The 19,602-nt window shown below is 36.8% G+C and overlaps 1 protein-coding gene across 3 annotated transcripts in view; it reads left to right on the top strand.

The window, feature by feature from the left end:
* GABRA1 (gamma-aminobutyric acid type A receptor subunit alpha1) overlaps window positions 1–19,602 on the top strand; it is a 40,370-nt gene that overhangs the window by 11,442 nt on the left and 9,326 nt on the right. For all 3 annotated transcript variants that reach the window (XM_054842123.1, XM_054842125.1, XM_054842124.1), the window contains exons 4-7: window positions 5,163–5,230; window positions 9,668–9,888; window positions 11,545–11,627; window positions 16,215–16,358. In XM_054842123.1, coding sequence (XP_054698098.1) covers window positions 5,163–5,230; window positions 9,668–9,888; window positions 11,545–11,627; window positions 16,215–16,358 — 516 coding nt within the window. The remainder of the gene's footprint in view (window positions 1–5,162; window positions 5,231–9,667; window positions 9,889–11,544; window positions 11,628–16,214; window positions 16,359–19,602) is intronic.

The raw sequence follows: 19,602 nt of genomic DNA on the forward strand, positions 1-19,602 counted from the left end.
AAGTAGATTATCAACATTACTTCAGTATTGAACAGAATTATACTTGTTTTATGCTATCAGTAAAAGCTATTTGTTGATCTCTCCTGTGTGATGTTTATCAAAATTGAGTGTGACTGTCCTTAAGTGGAACGTCGGTCCATCTCAGGCAATTCATTACTTCCACAGCGTGCTTATATTTAAAGTGATGGAAAATAAACCTGACAGTATTATGTTAATTAGGTTTTAAAATTCAGTTTTATGAGAACATTATCTATAAATATATGATAAACTTACCTCTTGGTGATTGAGGTCCCAGTGGAAATTGTTGGATTTGAACTCATATCCGAGCTAACTTAAAGTTTAGGGAAAATATGGTTTTGGTCCGTACGTGTAATAACAATTGAGTTAAATGTAAATGTTTCCACTCTAAATGAAAAGAGAGTCCTATACTGGACCCCCCCCTCATAATTCTGTAAGTGAAGAAGGACTAGATGCTATACCTAACTCTGTAAAAAATGAAAGGGCTGATTTTGGTCTTTTTTCCACTCTGTAGGCACCACATTGATGTAAAAGCAACTGCAAAAAGCCATAGAAGACCCTAGGAAAATTAATACAACAGTAGGGAGGATGTGAGCAGCTTTGAGCTGTTAATTGGCATGGGCAGAGCTGCCATGACACTGCGCAGCTCTCCGGGAACCCTTCACAGCAGCACGGACTATAGCTGGGTAATCACAGGACAGCTAGCTCACTGTTGTCCCTTTTGGTCTCTACTTTTACAAAAGCAGCAGCACAAAATTCTTAGGAATGTATTTGTTGTGGTTCTTCAATTAAAATACTTCATAGGATGTAGCCAGGGTCATTAGCCTACACGACTCTTTTTTTAGTAATAATAGTGTATGCTATACAGACATCTAAATTCCTTTCATTCAAAACCATAGGAAAAGTCTTCTCTATTTTAATAATTGTAGCACACACACAAGACATGCAGGAGGAACAAGTGCATTACCAAAAAAGGTGGAATTATTTTAAACCACCAAAATATGCAATTCAAATAAGCCTTGTGCTCAAATACCAGCAGGTCAGAAAGGGAAATAGTTAATATATAGCTTCCTATGATAAATAGGCTTATTTCCTGCTGTTTAAATAAATCCGTATTTCTTATTTTGTTCTCAATTTGTAATCCAATCACAATTCTAGCAATAATGAGCTCCCTGGGAGTTTAAATCAAAATATTTATTGTTATTAATTTTGAGAGTTTATGTTAGTCTAGCATCATTAGCAAAACGCAGTGGTTGTAAACAGTAAAATTACAGTAGTTCACATTGACTGGTGCTTTCACAGCTCTGTGTGGATCAATTGCCTGACGCTGTGTTCCAGGGTGTCTAGGCGTGGTACTCAGTTGCTATTTGGCTGATCAGTAATAACTTGGACCCTATGGTTGCCTTATAGTAAAACTAGTAAATCATTAATAATTTCTTTGGTTTTTTTTCTGTGTGTTTTGTTTTGTTTTTTAACTAGAATTGTTCCGTGTTCCTCAGATATCCCTATATTACTTAGCACTGGTTCATGAAATAGATGTTATAGTCGAGAGACATGGTTAACGTGTCTTTCAACTGATGGATTTATTCTCGGTAGTCCAATCAGCTCCTGACCTGAGCTTGTTTTGTTCAATGACTTTGAACTTTCTATGGTTCTTAGGAATATTGTGAAGGTTTTGAATATAGCTCAGGATTTTATGTCCCTGAAAAATGCATTCTGAGCATTTGAAACACAGTTTAAGCCTTCCCATGATAATCAAGCTGCAAACTGAACATGGTTAACCTTGATTCTAAATATGTATCCCAACAGTATGAGTAAACACATGCCCTGTGCAGGAGTGACTCACAACTTCTGAAGCTCTTAACAAAGCACAGTTGAATCATCTAATTAGTAAAACAGTAAACAAAAATTTCAAAACTTCCATATGGCTTTGGAAGTCACAGAGTCTTGTCCTTTGTGTTCATACACACTTTTTCATTGCTCTTGAAAATGAGGTAGGTATCAAAGAAAAAAGAAATCATTTGGTGGTGTGTACAGTGGTTTTATCTGGATTTGAAGAGACTTGGGATTAAATGCTCTGCGGAAGTGTAATCAGTATGAAGATAACACAATCTTTTGTGAGTTCGCAATCCAAATTTTCTATTCTTACTTATGACTTACATGCCACTTAAATGATCTGCAATGTTGTATAGAAATGAAAGGCATCGCTCATTTTTTCCACTGCCTTGGAAATCTTCCATCTTACTGCCAAAGCCTTTAGTTTCCATTTTGTGTCCTCAGAGTGATTTCCTCAAGCCTCAACCTCCCTACTATGACCATATATCTCCCAAAACTAGAATTCGGGATACCACTACATGATATGCCGCTGATTCAAAGAGCATATACTGCGTTTGTGCAAGGTGAATCAGCTAGCTATATTATATTAAATAGAGGCTCACTCAGAGCTGAGACTCGGAGTTTAGACCGCTAAGGGATGAACACATTGTGCCTGAAAAGCTTCTAGCATCTTCTGTCTCCTAATGACACCAAGTGGAAGTGCCTCAACGGAAAGGAGATGGAGAGATGGGGAGTCAGGATGAAGGATCTTTAAGAGTCAGTCATTTGAGTTGCCCTTTTCAATATGAAAAGGCTAATAGGTTTCATGATGATACTAGCTTTTCAGTCTTAAGAAAAGGTGATTCAGTAGCTGGAACTTAAAGAATCCATTCAGCAATGTTTTACTGCACCTTGTGAAATCTACACCATCTTTTTCGGCCAGCTGTTTCACACAAGGCCACAGCCTTTTGAACTTTTGTGAAGGAGAGAATGCTTTTTTCCAAGCCAAATGATTTCTGGATAACCATATGCTTCTCCCAGTAATGGAAAGTTTAATTCTCACTGTGAACTTCTTTAAGTCCAGAGCCAATTAGATGTCAAGAGAATACTTAAATTTCTTTAAGTGAGTTGAAAAGCTCATAAATGATGACAAGGTCACACATTAATTTCCCTGGATAGCCAAGGAGGAAATCTCACCTATCCAATGCTTTTGTCAATACTCACTCTAATTTGTACATGTCTCAGTCATAGACATAAAGAATGAAAAGAATATTATCAGGCAATTCAGCCACGTCATAATATTTTACTTTCTGTGCTTATAATACATTGGAAATTTCATCCTTTCACTTTTTTAATGAGTCCTGGAGATTGCTTTTGCTACCACCTAATTTTTGCATTAACTTCCTAACAGAATACAGGTGTCATTCAGTGCATTACTAAAACGACAGTAGAATCAGATCTAATATTACATCCTGATTGTTGCTGTCTCACAAAAGGAGCTATTTTATTGTATATATATTAAACATTTATATTAAAATGCTTACATTTATATATATTTAGAAGTTGTAGACTTTTTTGAATGAAAGTGAAGAACCTGTATGTGCATTGTAGAACACTGATTCTCATTAGAACTTTTGCATTAGATACAGAAATGTATACTGTTACTGGCCACTTAAACTTGATTCCTTATTTCTCTTCTGTCAGAACTTTCTTGACAAATGGAACAAATCATATTTAAACAGCTCAAAGTCTTTTGAAGTCAATGTTCTATTAAATTGGGGTTTTAATTTAATTTTTTTTTACAATATTTAAATAACATACAGATAACTACATATATATGTTTCTTAGTCTTATGAAAATTTTTGCCTGCTGCATGACTTTTGCTTACTATACATGTGCTTTTCTGTTAGCCTCTTTTCTTTAGGATTACTTTTAATATTCCAAATTTCTCAGTTTATTTCTTTTTTGACAGTTATTTGAGAAATGTATCACTCCTTCCACATTTGAAATTTCTACCAAAACCTCCACGCTGGCTTGTATAGCTCTGTAGTAAATGTCTTCAGACTTACATCACTGTGAATTCGGAAAGCTGATGGGGTCAGCCCCACTCAACACCGTTTGGGTTTATGCCTCCAGGTGGTGTTACTCCCTGCAGCTACATTTAAATCAACAGAGCTATTTTGATATATGCCATCCTGGGTGAATATTTGGTGATGTGTGGCCTAGAAAATACCAGTATGTTCAGAAGTGACTGATACTGGGGGTGTGTGTAGAGGAGGAGGAGGGGAAGGGAGGAGGTTAAGCTTGTGTGTTTCCCAAAGTGACTTTTATCAGGAGATATGCAGAAGCCAGATGTTTGGCTCTTTCGGGAGATCGGGCAATCACCATTTTAGGTGTCTCAGACTCAGCATTTGTGACCACTAAAATCAGTAGATTCTTCTGAAGTGGCCAAGGGTGCTGTGCCATGGAGCAAATGTACATCCTTGAAATCACAGAAAAGTCTAGCTTATGGTATAACATATACATATAATCTGTGTTAAGCACATGTTATAGATTTCAGCATTATTATATTTATTATTATTTATACTAATCTATCACTGAGGCCTATAAATCAAATTTGGTAGTTTAAGGGAAATCTGAAGTTAGTACCCATATCAATTTAAAAAGAAATCTAAAACATTTACAAACCATGACATTTATACATAAGTCCAAAATTGTAATAGAGAAGTTTAGCTGATACTTATTTGGAAAAGTTTTAACTCCTTTTTGTTTACTGCAGTTAAGGATAATGCAGCCATTTCTAACTCATGCCAATAAAATATCTTTATGGTTTTTTACACTGTAGCGTATTCTCTCTCTCTCTCTTTCTTCTATGTTCCTGTGTCTCAATACAAAATACATAATTCATAAGCCCAGGGTTAATTACTAGGGAGCTTCATTCAGCTTGCCCAGAAACACTGAGTGCCCAATGAGACTTCTGAGTACTGTGTAAAATATGTAGCACTGTTTACATTGTCAGACAAGAGGATTCATTAGTCAAAGAGTGAAAAGATTTACACAGCAGTGAAACTATGGCTGCTGTACTGTGGCATCACAAGCCATGTCTCAAAAAGTTCTGTGGAAACACCGTAATAAAAAAATTGTTGCTGACAATATTGACTGTGAAATTACGTCTAGAAGCAATAAATTATCAGGACTGTATTGTAGACCAATTTTAGAATGGCTAATCAAGGCCAATAATTTTTCTATTTATTGTGAGAATTGGTAGCGGTTAGATCTAATGAAGACTGTTGATAGACACTCACTGTCCTAATTTCCTGCTTCATCAGAGCGTGTAACTGAAGTGAAGACTGACATCTTCGTCACCAGTTTTGGGCCTGTTTCAGACCATGATATGGTAAGTGATGGGCTATACTTCTACAGCATTCATTTTCTCTTGTCTTTTAATTTGGAGGATGAAAGATCTATGCAATAACTTCAGCTTTTAAGGCTGGGCTTCTTTTAAACCCCTGGTTCCAAAATGCTGTCAGCTTTTATGTGCAACCATTCCCGCTAGCTGTGACTGCATTTAAGTGCCCTGAAATTAGCAGCTTAGTGACTTTAATAATGTGTTTTAACAGACCTTATATTTGCTACATGATATATTATGAAACGCATTAGGGTTTGGATACGTATTCTTCTGAGAATGATTGCTCAGGTCCTTGCTGGCACATCACTGATCCAATTTGCCAAGAAAGATCATAATCTTAAAACACAATTAACATTTATGCCTATGGTGTGACATCCATACAGTTTAACCTGTATTTTTATATTAAAAGCTACTGGTCAATGGGAAGTGACTTTCCTAGATCTTGGCTGCTGAAAGAAAAGAGAAGATTAATGAGAGAATTAGTGTCACCTCTTTATGGAATGAATATTAAAATCAAACTGCTAGATAACTGCAGAAAACTGAATGAAGAAGTGAGCACTGGTCTTAAGAGATATTAAAAATTGTGTAAAAATATGGTTAAGGTACTTTAAATTTTGCATATAAATGAGGTCTTCACAAGTAGGTTCTTATTGACAGGGAAAGCCTGGTCTGCAGCTACTAGTATCTGCTGGATCCTGTGTTAGGACGAATGCTGGAAGCATCCTCATTAATTTAAATGAAGAAAAGAAAACAGTTCAACCTTGTAGCTGGCTACATTTAGCTAAAGACATTCACCAAAAGAAATATGAAAAAAAAAAAAAGAGAAAAATGATCACAGGAAAGGAAACAAGTTCCATTTCTTACCACAAAGTTGTCAGCAGTTTAATTTGAACTAAAACTGTAGACATGCCTTAAATACCAGGTTATTACAAGGTTCTGACTACTCAAAAAATGTTAAAGGACAGAATAACAGAGAAAATAGCTTTTACAAGATATCCATACCACATTGGCTCCTGATTTTCACTTAAACAGGAGAACGAATTCATCAGTCTCTTAATTATGTGTGTGACGAAGAAACACACAGGCAGGTGTTCATATGTTTTGAAAACTAAGGAATTACAGAAAAGTATTCAGTGCAAAACTCCTACTCACCTCCCCTGAAAAGTAACGTGTGTGCAGCCTACTCATGCTAACTCTTTAGCTTAAGGAAGTAAGTGTGAAATCCGAAACAGAAAGATAAAATGAAGAGCTTACCAGAATATGAGGTTTATATTCATTTCAATGTATTTTAGTACAAAGTTCTCTATGCATACTAGGGTTGGTTGTAGACACCATCATTTGAGGGCTACCCCAGATTTGCTCCAGTGAGCAGATTTACAGTAAGTGAAGACTGGATTGTGGGATTTGGTCACAGGGAGGCCTCTCGAGCAGCTGTGCTGGCACTCTGAGGGAATGATGCACTGCTGTCTGCGCCCAGGACTGATGGCTGGGAACTGGCAATGAGCTGTTCCAGCTGACGCCATATGTTATGAAACTACAGCCACAGTGAGACATCAGCACACATAGACCATCTGTTTGCAGGAATCCAATGAGGCAGTTATATAGATAGCAGGTTGATATATCAGGGAGTACATGGTGTTCCTACCCACTCTCAATACACTCTTTTAAGAGTGGCATAGACATAACCTGTTATTCTATAAAGAGAATGTCTTGGTTTGTTCTGAAACTTGTGAATAAAGTTAAACAGGAGAAAAGCACTTTTTAAAATAAAAACATCTTTTCTTGGAAGAACTTTGCAGGTTTTCAGGCATGCTCTCTCAGATGGTGGATTGAACTAATCAACAGATAACTGGCTAGTCTCACATGACTCATTTTTGTGAAATTTTTGATGCATATTATCTGGAATAAGCATTTTAAAATTTACTTTTTTTCATAAAGACAGAATTATTTTTTTCTAGTAAACCTTCATTCCCAGTGCATCTGTATTGTAAGCTCTTCAGGAATGAACTTCTGTCTTAGTACCCTCTTGTACAGCACCTCGTCTGATGTAGACCTCGGTGTGGTCTACCCTGTGAATAAAGAATCTCTGGGGAGCGATATCAGATGAGTAAATTAGAGAACGTTTGAGCCAAAATGGTATAAATATTCAATACCGTACAACTTATTGCCAAGGTACAGATAGGAATCTTCTTTCTTTACCTACACACTAAGGAATGAAGAGTCTCCACCATGGAGAATTTATTCTGAATTTCAGCTCGTACGTTTGCACATATAGCACTGCTATAGTACATGGTTTGGAGGAAATAGTTGTTCCTTTGTTCTGCATGGCACCCTCCTGTAGAAGACAGCCCTAATAAGAGTATCTGATGACTTGGATCTTAAAGATCATCTGTCTGTCAGGATTCATTTGAGGAGAATTATTGTACATGTTAAAGTGGGTAGTAAAAGCTATGGAGTTAAGAAATCTCAGCCAAAATGAATTCATCCTATATGGTGCAATGGCCTGGGATAGAGAAAGATTAAGTCTGTGCCAGGCATGACTTTTTAATTGAGTTGTATCTTATGCTGTCAGGTCCCTTATCAAATCCCTCAGACTACTTCTCTTCCAGCATTAGAACCTTGTGTTCGTATAAAGTGAAGAACCAGACTCCCTTCTCTCAACCTGTACCACCTCCCACTCGCCTCCTTCTTTGCAGTTGAGAGAGATAAAAAGGGAATGGTTTACATGCACACTGAAATTATGTCACCTTCTGGGCACGTCTTTTACCTTTCCCATGTGTGCAGGAGGAAATTTTCTTTGGAGCCAGTAAAACATGAAGGAAATCCAATATTTTAATGCTATCTACTGCATTTTAAACCTCCTTCTCTCCTACATGCTGCACACCTGGGACAAGTCTTTTGCACACTGTTCAACCTAAGGCCCTGGCCTGGCAAAATTCTGAAGCAAGTAGTTGGCTATAATGCACAACTGCTGTCACCGGAGCTGAGCAAATCCAGGCTTCAGCAGCTCACAGAGCACATGATTAAGAAAATGGAAATACAATTAAGTATGTGCCAAAATTATTTACAGGTCTGGAATGTAAATTTTAAAAAAATCAACCACAAAAAACCCAAAAGAAAACCCCACCACACCAAACCAAACATAAACAAACCCAAAGAGTAAGACCACCCCATGGAACTACAACGTTTCCATGTCCACAGTAAATTTACTTAGGCATTTCATGCCCTAAAACAAGGAAAAACACATTACCAGTAAGAATCACCATTCTTACTTGCTGATAGTTGCACAAGGAATAAACAGCTCAGTTGTTGGATGGAGCGTTGCCACTTCTAAAAAGAAAAATCACAAGTCTAAGTGAGTCTGCCACAGGGAGATTTTGCATACTCGTTCCAGAGCGTTTCTCTTTACTAGCATATTACTTGGGGCAACTCTTTTCCTTATAGCTGTGTGTGCCTTCACACACAGGAATTTCCTTTATTTCAGGATTTACCATCACCATTGGCAGGAGATCGCAGCAAAGGTTCAGTTTCTCAGCCAAAAGATTATCAACAGTGTTTGGATAGCTACTTTTGATGTTTATCACAATATCATAGCCATGAATGATGGAAAGGGCAGGATAATCCCATACTGAACTTCCATGTCGGAATTGAATTTTTCCCTGGGAAAATATACTATACTGCATCCACAGGAGTTTTTCACATTTTCACGCCACATACATCGATATTTTATGTATAATACTTCAACATATTTTTCCTAATTTCACCCTCTCCCTCTTAGCTTTGCTCCTGTTGCTTTGTAACAAATAATCCTGAGTCAGCCGCTGCATCTCTTCCCCATTGGCCCAGTCCTTGCATAACCCAGTCCAAAGCTGTCCTCAGCTTGTGCTCTCCAAGCCCAATGATTTGGCCCAATGAGCCATTCCACATCTCATAAATCAGACCACATAATTTTAGTGAACTTTTCGCGGGTTGACTACATGTTTATGCTAATGAGACACTTGGAACAAAAGGCTCTAGTAAGACCCTGTCTCACCAGGCTTGCTTTCTTCTAAGAGGCGTATTCTTCTTGTGCTACGCATACTGGCTACATACCCACAGCTTCAAATTACTGTTTTATGGAAGGTGAAGGAAAAGTGAGAAAAGGGTGAATTATTTTGTTTCCACTATATTATATCTCAAATTCTTTTCTAACTTGATATACTATTTCCCCAATATTTATTCTGTTGAACACAGTAATGATATTGTAACTGTTTGATAACCAGCTTCAGGTACCTTGTAAGTAATATAGAGAATAAATGTTCTGCTAATTACTAATTTCATTAATTATCATCTTGCTTCTACGGAACGGTAAGAATATACTTTTCAGGTTCTCATATTGCAACATATAGCATCATAAGTGTTTCCCTTCTCTCTGAATTGATGTAGGAATACACTATTGATGTATTTTTCCGCCAAAGCTGGAAAGATGAGAGATTAAAATTCAAAGGACCTATGACTGTTCTCCGGTTAAATAATCTAATGGCCAGCAAAATTTGGACACCTGATACCTTTTTCCACAATGGAAAGAAGTCAGTGGCTCATAACATGACGATGCCAAATAAACTATTACGAATTACAGAGGATGGGACATTGCTATACACAATGAGGTGAGCCCTAAAATATTATATCCTTCATTTAGTTTGACCATTTATCTTGTTAAAGCATCATATTTTCCAAATAGGAAACAGGTTCCTTTTTGAGAATAATTTAATTCCTGCTTAGTAATTATTTTCACAATAGGCTGTGCAATGATTGACAAACTGAGGCATTTGCAGTGGCTTTTTTCCCCCCCTCCGGCTGTGCTACGTTTATACTCCCTGCATGTGCCTTAATGCTTGATTTTAAAAAGGTACCTATAGTGTTAGGAATCCATTAGTTTGCCGAGGACCTTAATTTGGAGTTGCTTTCAAGGATTCCATCAGCAAAGTATAATAAAGCCTGAAAGTTTAATATAATCTAGACTACTAGATCATGTACAAGGGTCTTTAATCTTTGGATTCTCTAGAAAGCAGATTCTAAGAACTAGCAGCTGCACACAGAATTCACTGCCCATTCTTCATATTTCTTGTGCTTAGGAGTACAGAGCATGACAGTCTAAAACCAGACATTTCTTATTCTATTCATAACAAGACAAACAATTCACTAAAGCATTTGGAAAGTTAGGAGAAAGAAATTTTTGTGCTAGCACCACTCTTACTGGAAACATGTTATTTTCTTCATGGATAACTGAACTTTAGCTATCCAGTTGTCAGCAGAGGAGTTAAATAAATCCTTTTGAAATAACGATGATACACAGTCATGGAAACATTCTGGATTAAAAACCTGCAAATTAAACAATGAAAAGAAAAAAAAGATACATTTTCTCTACAGAGCTACACATCCCTGTTTATGTCTCCCATGGAATCAAACAAGGTATAAAGTGATTCTGTTGACTCAAAGTCAAGATGGACAGCTTCGCACGTAGGTGAACACTGAGTTTTCTTTTAACAATTTTAAAGATTTTTTTGAAAGCAGTAAAGTTATTTGGAGAAAACAAAGTCTCCAGGCTTTTGGGAGTCTGTCAAATATGTTCAATATATACTGAAACATCTTTCAAGACTGCCTAGGCTAGGGTAGAATCTGCTTGGCTGGTAGTTACACAAGTCCAGGTCAATTTTTCTTGTCTTCCTAAATGCTTGGCTGTTAGGGATTTAATCCCCAAGAACACTATCTTGGCAGCACATTGTTCACATATGTCTCTTTTTTTGACCATAACCATTTCTATTTGCTCACCTTTGCAAGTGCCTTAATGCAATCTTCTGCCTTCTATTCAAGTATTATTGTTCATTCCTTGCTGATGTGTGGTATGTGACTGTTTCTAGTTTATTTAATGTCTTTTAGTGAGAAACATGTTTGCACCCAAGCTGATAGCAACAAAATGATTTCAGCAAATTGTCTGAGCATTCAGAGTGGGCCAATTTAATGATGACAGCAAGGAAGCAATTTCAGTTCCTAATAGATTTTAATCCTCACACCAAGTTCAAAGTCTGAGCATGTCTCTGCTGTACACTGAAACATGGCAGAGGGGCAGAGCCAGTCGCACTGCTGCATCTGCACATGCCTGTCAGCACCCCCGGCCAGACAATTCCGGTCCCATTCTAGCTGCTAATTAATCACATAACAGATATTATGCTATACTTATTCTATGTGTCTTAACAGAAGTCTATTTGCTATTTCTATGAAACTAGAATAAATGTATGCTTTTGCTCATTAATCCATTATAGATTGACTGTGAGAGCAGAATGTCCAATGCATTTAGAAGACTTTCCTATGGATGCACATGCTTGCCCCTTGAAATTTGGAAGCTGTAAGTTTATTTTAAATTGAGGTTTCTCCCTTTTTAGACCACTTTACAAAAATATTTTGTAACTGAGAAAACCTCAAGGTTTTAATCTTGTGTATTTTTCACTTTTTTTGCAGGGTTGTATATTTATTCTTATATATGTTTATATTTAATATAATGAAGCTCTTCCATGTGTCTTAAATATCCTCCAATGTCATGCCTGGACATTCACAAAAGAGAAAAAAGACTGTGCTCTAAACATCTAGAAAAGTAGTTTGTCACATAGAAAATGTTGTTAATATTATAGTTGCTTTATTTTATTAAGACCCAAATTCATTGTTAGAGAAAAGAAATACAGATCATGAATAACTGAACTGGTTTAGGTGAAAACAAGTCCTCTACCATAGTCTTGGCATGTTTAAAACAAATTTTTCCCTAAGACTATAAAATATTCATATTATAATTATGCAACATTTCTGGAAGTGGAAAATCTCACAAATCTCCAACACTCGCATTTGTAATCTTAGAGAACATACTGGACAAAAGGTAATGTAATTGAAATCAGTGTAATAACTGACAAAGCTGTCTGTAAGTTGAGAATTTCCCCAAAAATTTTAATTTGAAGAACAACCACCCTGACACTGATACTTTCAAACTTAGCTAAACATAATTTATTTTTAGAAAATAAATATAGCCCTCTTTCAACTCTTTCAGTAAAAAAAAATAAAAAAATAAAAAAAGAGATATTTTACTCGGGTTGGTTCAACACAAACAAGGAAGACAAAATGTGTGGAAGATGTAATAGTGTACAAATTGTTTCCTCAATGGGTATTTTTTTCTAGTAGAAATGGGTTGTTTCACTGATAATGGGTACTTAGTGGCTTGATCTATTTTAGAAGTCAACAAACAGAACACCCAAATCATTCTTCACGTGTTACCAGACAGGGTGATAATTTACTTTGGACTGAATAGCTCTATGTTTACCATGAGAAAGGACTGATGTTTTGTCTTTAAAGAGCTACTATCCTCCTAGATAAGATTTAGAGAACAAAAATCTCATATGAACCTCATATAAACTTGGAGTATAACTGACAAGAATAGTTTACTCCTTGAATGTTAAGTTTTCTTACAGCACTTCCAATAAATCTTTCCAAATCTCTTGTGACACTGAAGGGGTGGGTGGGAAACCTTACTCCAGCTAATAATAGGGCAAATAGTTGCAGTGGGTTCTTGATTAATAACAGGAGATCCGTGCACCTGAGATCCCAGTTAGATCAAGAGTGGGTGCAAGATTGAATTTCTTTTGAAATGCACATTAAAGAGTTTATGCGGACAGCATACTGGATCTGGGAGGGGGGAAGATTGTGCATAAAACCTACTAATGCAAAGTTAAACCATCAACAGTTTTTGAACAAATGTGAACTACTACATTGAATTTTTATAAACTTGATAAAAGACCCGTCACCACATCTGTATCCACAGCCTAAACACCAGACACTCCCTAGTCTGAACAATAGTTCCCATTTTTTTCCTACATTGAGTTCTTTCTGGCCCACTCTGTCCCAGATTAGCATACTCTTGGTTCACAAAGTGCATGACTGTCCAGATTGCTAAGGATCTTGCCTCGATTAAATGATTAAGAGATGCAGAAATTATGAATGAAAAGGGATAGATAATATGGATTTGAATACAACTCCAGAACCACACCACAAGGTAAAAACAAGATAGCAAAAAACCATGCAAGTGTGTCTGCATATCTTTTGTATCTACATTGTTTTCCTTTTTACCCTACAAAAAAAATTTATCATAATATACGTAATTTTCTTAGATTAAAAAAAAAAGTCAGTGATATTTTTGATTGAAAGACTATTTCTTTCACTAAAGTCAGAGGTGATAACTGGAGTTCTAAACTTGGAGTGCAGGCGTGGTCTGTCATGTTTTACAGGCTATTTTCATTATTTTGTTTTAAACACTAACTGGCTATCATGCCAGCTGTCCTAAAAAGGACCTAGCAAAACAAGTAACTCCAAATGCTGGGAATTGCCATGAGACAAAATCAAGGAGTTTTTAGGGAAATTTTGCATTCCCCTACTAAATTCAGGTGAGTTTCTAATCTGGGATCCTCATGGGGAGGAGTTCCTTCTGTAACATGGTTTTACTACAAACACTGCATGGGGAATTCACTGTCCAGAACAGGGTCTTAAAGCTGGACCTCTCCCCTCCTTCTCATCAGATTATGTCAGCATTATCAGGTTATAGAATATTTGTCTCAATATTAGTTATTGATATAAATACAAATATCTCCCATGGGACAAATGGCTGAACCCAAGCAAGATAAGAAAATAGAACTCGCCATTAAACATAGAAAAAGACCGGTTCTTAAAATTAATTGCTACTTTTTCAGTGGGAATCATATTTAAATACATTTGGGACATTTCTGTCAACAACTAAAACAATTTATTATAATCATCTTAATGGACTGAAAAATTTACTGAAAAAGATATTTAATTGTCATGAAAGCCATGCTTTAAGTGCAGACAACAATATTACATTTAGTAGCTCCCCAAGGCAGTGTTTGCCCAGCTCTGTTTGCTTTGAATTAAATTGGATAAGAGTTTTTCTGTGTCCTCCACTGTTACTCATCACTTGTTGGAGCTGGATATTGAAGGAGTTTTACATCTCCTACAGACTCTGCCCGTACCGTAGAGGCCGAGAAACGTTTGACCCAGCTCCAAAGCTAAAGTGATTTGCCAGAACAGCAGCTTAAGCTAGTGGTTATTCCAATGTAAATTCAATGCGACAAATGCTAAAGAGATTCTGGAACAACAGAAAGCTGTGTGTTGGCAAAACAAAATCAGAAGGCAGATGCTCTCCTCAACTCTTACCACAAAAATCTTACTGTCAGTTTAAAACTAAGGCCACTCTGGAAAGCAGCAGTGATAGGAGCAAAAGGATGTGTTGCTGCTTATGCAATATCTGAATTGGAAGCTGAGGATGGAAGCTAAACAGAACACCGAATCTGGCAGTTAGGGGCAGGGCGAGCTTATTTCCAGTACTGAGGAGCGTGCTCCCTTCCCTCTAACCCAACACAGTCGCGCTCAGCAGCTCAGAAATCAATCCTCTCTTCCAAACTACTCTCATGCTCCAGAACAAGTAAAAATGCTTGAAAATTAATATTATTATTGCCACTCTTTCTTTATGTGACTAGATTAGTAAGCCAATTCTTGTACTTACTGTGGCCATTATTTTTAAGGTCAGTTATTAAGACGAAGATTTGCATTTACTGTTGATTCCAAAAAGCTATGTATATGTTAAAGGCTTGGGGAATATGAAGTCTGATGGTAAAAGCACTCTTCCGCTTCAATAATGCGGGATCAAATGCCATGCAATTGATTTACCAGCAGACTACATCCAACACCACCTCTTTAATTACTGTTATCTCTTACATTGATAAGATAAAATCACTAACTCACAAATGAGGTCCAGTGAATAAGATTCCTCCTTTCCCTTTCCTGCTTGCCAGTCCTGAGAAAAGGGAAAATCTCATCCTGTAGGTAGGAGTCTAGTGTCATTTTAGATGCCCTAAGATGTCCGATCTGGCTTCCAGCCGTCTTTGGTGGGTGCAAGCTTTATATAGGTTCTGATCACACATTCAGTCCCATACATGTCTTGGATACTCTTATGTGTGAAGAATGACACTAGATGCCTCTAGGTAGACAACTAACTCCCACCCTAACTGCTCAGAGCGAGAGCTGTCAGACTCCAGACTACGCAAAATGACAGAAGAATTTCACAATGGGACTAAGATTAAAAATATTTATATATAGTTTTGTTCCTGAAAGAACATGAATAACATACTAATAACAGCACAAAACACTTGGATAGCGTATGTAGTATACTACTGAATTATCTATGTAACATACTAGACTGCTCAGGTTTGGAGAGACAACAGTGGTTTTCTTTTGCTTTGTTCAAATAAATGTGAACTTGAGTGTGAACATGTCCCAGAAATATACAAAGCCAAAACCCAGATTATTTGTGATTTAAACTCACTCGAGCCTAGGCAGCCTCAGAAATGCCTGCTATGCCTGTTACACAGCAAGGACAGTGGTGTGGGGGCAGCAGGGGATAACCAAAAAGAGAGCTCTCGCCAGGCCCATGGTAAGATCACTGAAGCCACTCTGAGAAGGACTTGCTTTCTTACAGCAGCCCAGACAACATCATGCTATGACAAATTGAAAAGCCTGGGGCTCATCTTTCTTGATATCAGTTTAAAAGTTAGAAAAAGAGTTGGAGTCCTCACATGCCCATGAAATTCCACATCTGTACTCTACCCAGATTTTACGTAGGTAAGAACGATGTAAGGGAGAGAAAGATTTTCAGGCCATTGAGGACCAGCCTTAATCCAGCCCTACAGCAGACATTTAGCTAATCATCATATGGATAGACCTGTAAAATCAGTTATATGTCCCACAGCAAAAAAGTTGTGGGTTTCTACAGATAATTAAAGAGAATTTAATATTCAAGCTACTGCTCAAAACATTGTTCTGATAAAGACATACAGCAATAGAAGGCACAAAGCTGAAATGCAATGTATTTCTTTTAAATTAGATGCTTATACCAGAGCAGAGGTTGTGTACGAATGGACACGGGAACCAGCAAGGTCCGTGGTCGTGGCTGAAGACGGCTCTCGATTGAACCAATATGATCTGCTTGGACAAACTGTGGACTCTGGAATTGTTCAGTCCAGTACAGGTCTGTGAAAAAGGTGTTTTGGGAAGGGTCATATTTAACTGCCAAAACATAATTTAGAACAGGAGAAAAAATGCAAAGACTAAAGAGTTAGAGATGTAAATTGCAATATACAAGCTTCAGATTAGGAAAACATGACTCTGAAAAGACAACCTATCCTGGGATTATTTTCCTACTTCAGCTGGTGGTTAAAATATTTGAACAATTAAAAAGCTTCCTATAGTGACAGATCTAGCTAGAAAAAATAGTAATTTGCATTATAAAGAAGCACTCCTCATATCCTTATCGTATTATCTGATTATTATATAAGCTTAAAAAAATAGTACAAGAATATGAATCGTTAGAGATCATATTCCTGGAGGCAGTGAAGTTGCTAAAAGCAAGCATATAGTTTCTCAAGGAGGCATTTAGGAAGTGAAGAAAATATGTCATCACATTAAAAACCATCTAGGTTTTCCATCTAGGTAAATCCAAACAGGATTTAGGTGTCTTAAAGTTAGCAGCAGCTTTAACTCCAAAGCTATTAATAAGGTACAGAAGTATAGCTGACATTTATAGTATTATATACCTGTAACTGTGAAGCTGGCTAAAAACCTTCACTTTTTCACTTTGCAGTGTTTGTTTCAGGATTTTTTTTTTGTTGTTTTTTTTAAATTTGGAAGGGGCACAAAGTCCTAAATACAGTAATAAACTGAACATTGGGCATGAACAAGAACTCAAAGTGTTGTCTAGTTTGACTGTTCAATGGACCAAAAGAAGCACTGCATTAGGAGTAGTTATATTGCTTTGAATGTACCCGACGTTGTGACTGAACTGGACTACACTTATGCCTGCATAAACCAAACTTTCTAAAGTGTCATTCACAAAGTCAATGAACATTTAAATGAGTCAATTTAAGGTGAACCCTAATTCGTGTCTGAATTTTTTATTTAGCTTGCCAAAATATATTCATATGCTCTATTAAGCCAACAAAATTTCTCACAGACAAAAGTTTCCAGTGGGCCAATATTCGGATTACTGCTTGGAAGCTTCTGTTTAGCTGATATAATCATAAAAGAAGTGGGATGGCAGTAATAAGGACTTTGAATAAGAACATCAACACAACTGCCTCCATAGATTCACTGCTTCCATTATTGAGCACAGAGGCATGCATTGGACGAGTAAAAAGAAACGGGGAGAACTCTTGGCCTGACCACAGCTGGAAATGTTGCCATTGCCTTTTGTGGAGCCAGTAATTCATTCCAGCTGCCCTTTGCTGAAAAGTCAATAGGATTTGTGAGGAACTGCAAGGATCTCGAGCCCTTTGCTCTTTCTGTTCTGAAGCTACTCACTCAGAAAGACCTCAGCAACCTGTGTGCCTGCCCTTTTGCACTCATTGCCAATTCTCTGCTTGCTGGATGCATTATAAGGGCACCAGGGTAATCGGAAGAGATTCTTAAGCTTGGGAACATATCTAAACCAAATAGATAATACCAGATATAGTCCAGGGTAATTAGATAGTAACATGAGAAGCACCCTATAAATTGTTAAGAAAGGCAGATAATAATCTTTTTAACAGAACTGAAGGTAAACATAAGTGTAAAAATTTTTCATACATTTCCATGAAGAAACAAAAAAAATATTTGTTTTGCCCATGATATTTCATAGGTTTGAATGCTGTCTCCTTTTTCTACCCGAAGAAACTCCTTACCGTGCCTAAGAAGTTAAATACAGTATAATTAATATTTGCTGAAATAAAGATGCTATTGTCTAGATGCAGAAAAACATTACAAAGAACTAAATACAAAGGTTACCAAACTAAAAAAACTTTCTAGTACCAAACTTACAATCCTCTTTAGTTACTACCTAATAAGAATATACAGTGGTGGAAGAAAACACATCTATTGCTTGCAAGCTCAATGGCTCAAGGAAAAATTGATTTGCTTTGGAAAGAAAAATGCTTTGTCTTCCCCAAAATAATGGTGGGGATCAGAAGTGGTTAATAATCACTTTTCTCCCCGTTCGGGTGGGTGGGCAGCTAGTCTCAACAGAATCCTCCAGCACATCTTTGTCCTCTGATCATCTCTGGTTTAAGATATGACATATACAATGAAAATTATGAAATCCTTCCCTACTTTCAGAGTTGTGGGCAATGACTCACCAGACAAAAAGACAAAAGGAATTGAAGACAATCTTCGCTTAAGAGTTCTCAGCACCTTTATTAGGCAAGAAAATGAAGCTCTTGTGCAGCTGATTCTGTGGATCATTAGAGGAATCTACAACATCTTGGGCAGTTTTAAGATGATATTTATAGTTGTCTGGAATTCCAGACATGTATTTTCCAAGAATTTGGGTGTAACCGGGTTACTCTAAACATACTCAAAACCTTTTTTTTTTCCCCTTTATTTTCTTTCTTTGCTAGTAGGCCATCTGCTATCCTTATTTCTGGATCTAGAACAAGATAACTAGAAATACTGATTCTTTTATGACAAGAGAATCTTGAAAGACTAAAACTTTTTTATAGCATAGTTAGTAATCTATGCTGGCAATGGAATGTGCAGGTACTACAGGCTTAAAAAGAGTATTCAGTAAACAAAATAATTATTGTTGCTGCTGTTTTGCTTAAGCAGAGTGTCATACATTTTTTACTTCATGTAAAATTCCTGTCACTCTCCAACTACTGACTCATATTGACTCAGAGTTTAAAATGATCCTTTTTTTAAGCATCTTTTAATGCTTAAAGGTTTCATGCAAGTTTCTATTTGCATAGAATTATTTTTCTACCTTAAAAACATTACTTTGAGAATCATCAGGATTTATACTCACAATGATATATTTTTTCTGATGTTCTGTAAATCTGCTAAGAGGATTCTGTTAAGAGTTTTTCTACTGGGTTACATGGCATCAGTAGTAAATGAGGAATACTTTGTTTTAAACTAATGGCAAAGAAAGCCTTACTTCCCATCTACAGTGACAGAAAAAGTATTACGATAGCTAAAACTCAGTCCCCACCTCAAACCTTATGTCTGATGTGACGTGCATTAATTTTAGGTGCTCACTGGATAAACTGGGTTTATTACAAATAGTTTACAGAACACTGAGTAATAAGTTTGATGTAAATTACTGAATTATCAACTATTTTCTTCTAAGGACACAGGTTAGTCTGCACCACCTGAGCATTTGATGCAATGATTGTGATCTACTGTAGAATTAAGGACCGGTTAAAAACTGCAGCTACAGAAGTCTTGAGCACAGGCACAAACTCCTC

Source organism: Grus americana, chromosome 14, assembly GCF_028858705.1.
Source record: "Grus americana isolate bGruAme1 chromosome 14, bGruAme1.mat, whole genome shotgun sequence".
Taxonomy (NCBI): Eukaryota; Metazoa; Chordata; class Aves; order Gruiformes; family Gruidae; genus Grus; species Grus americana.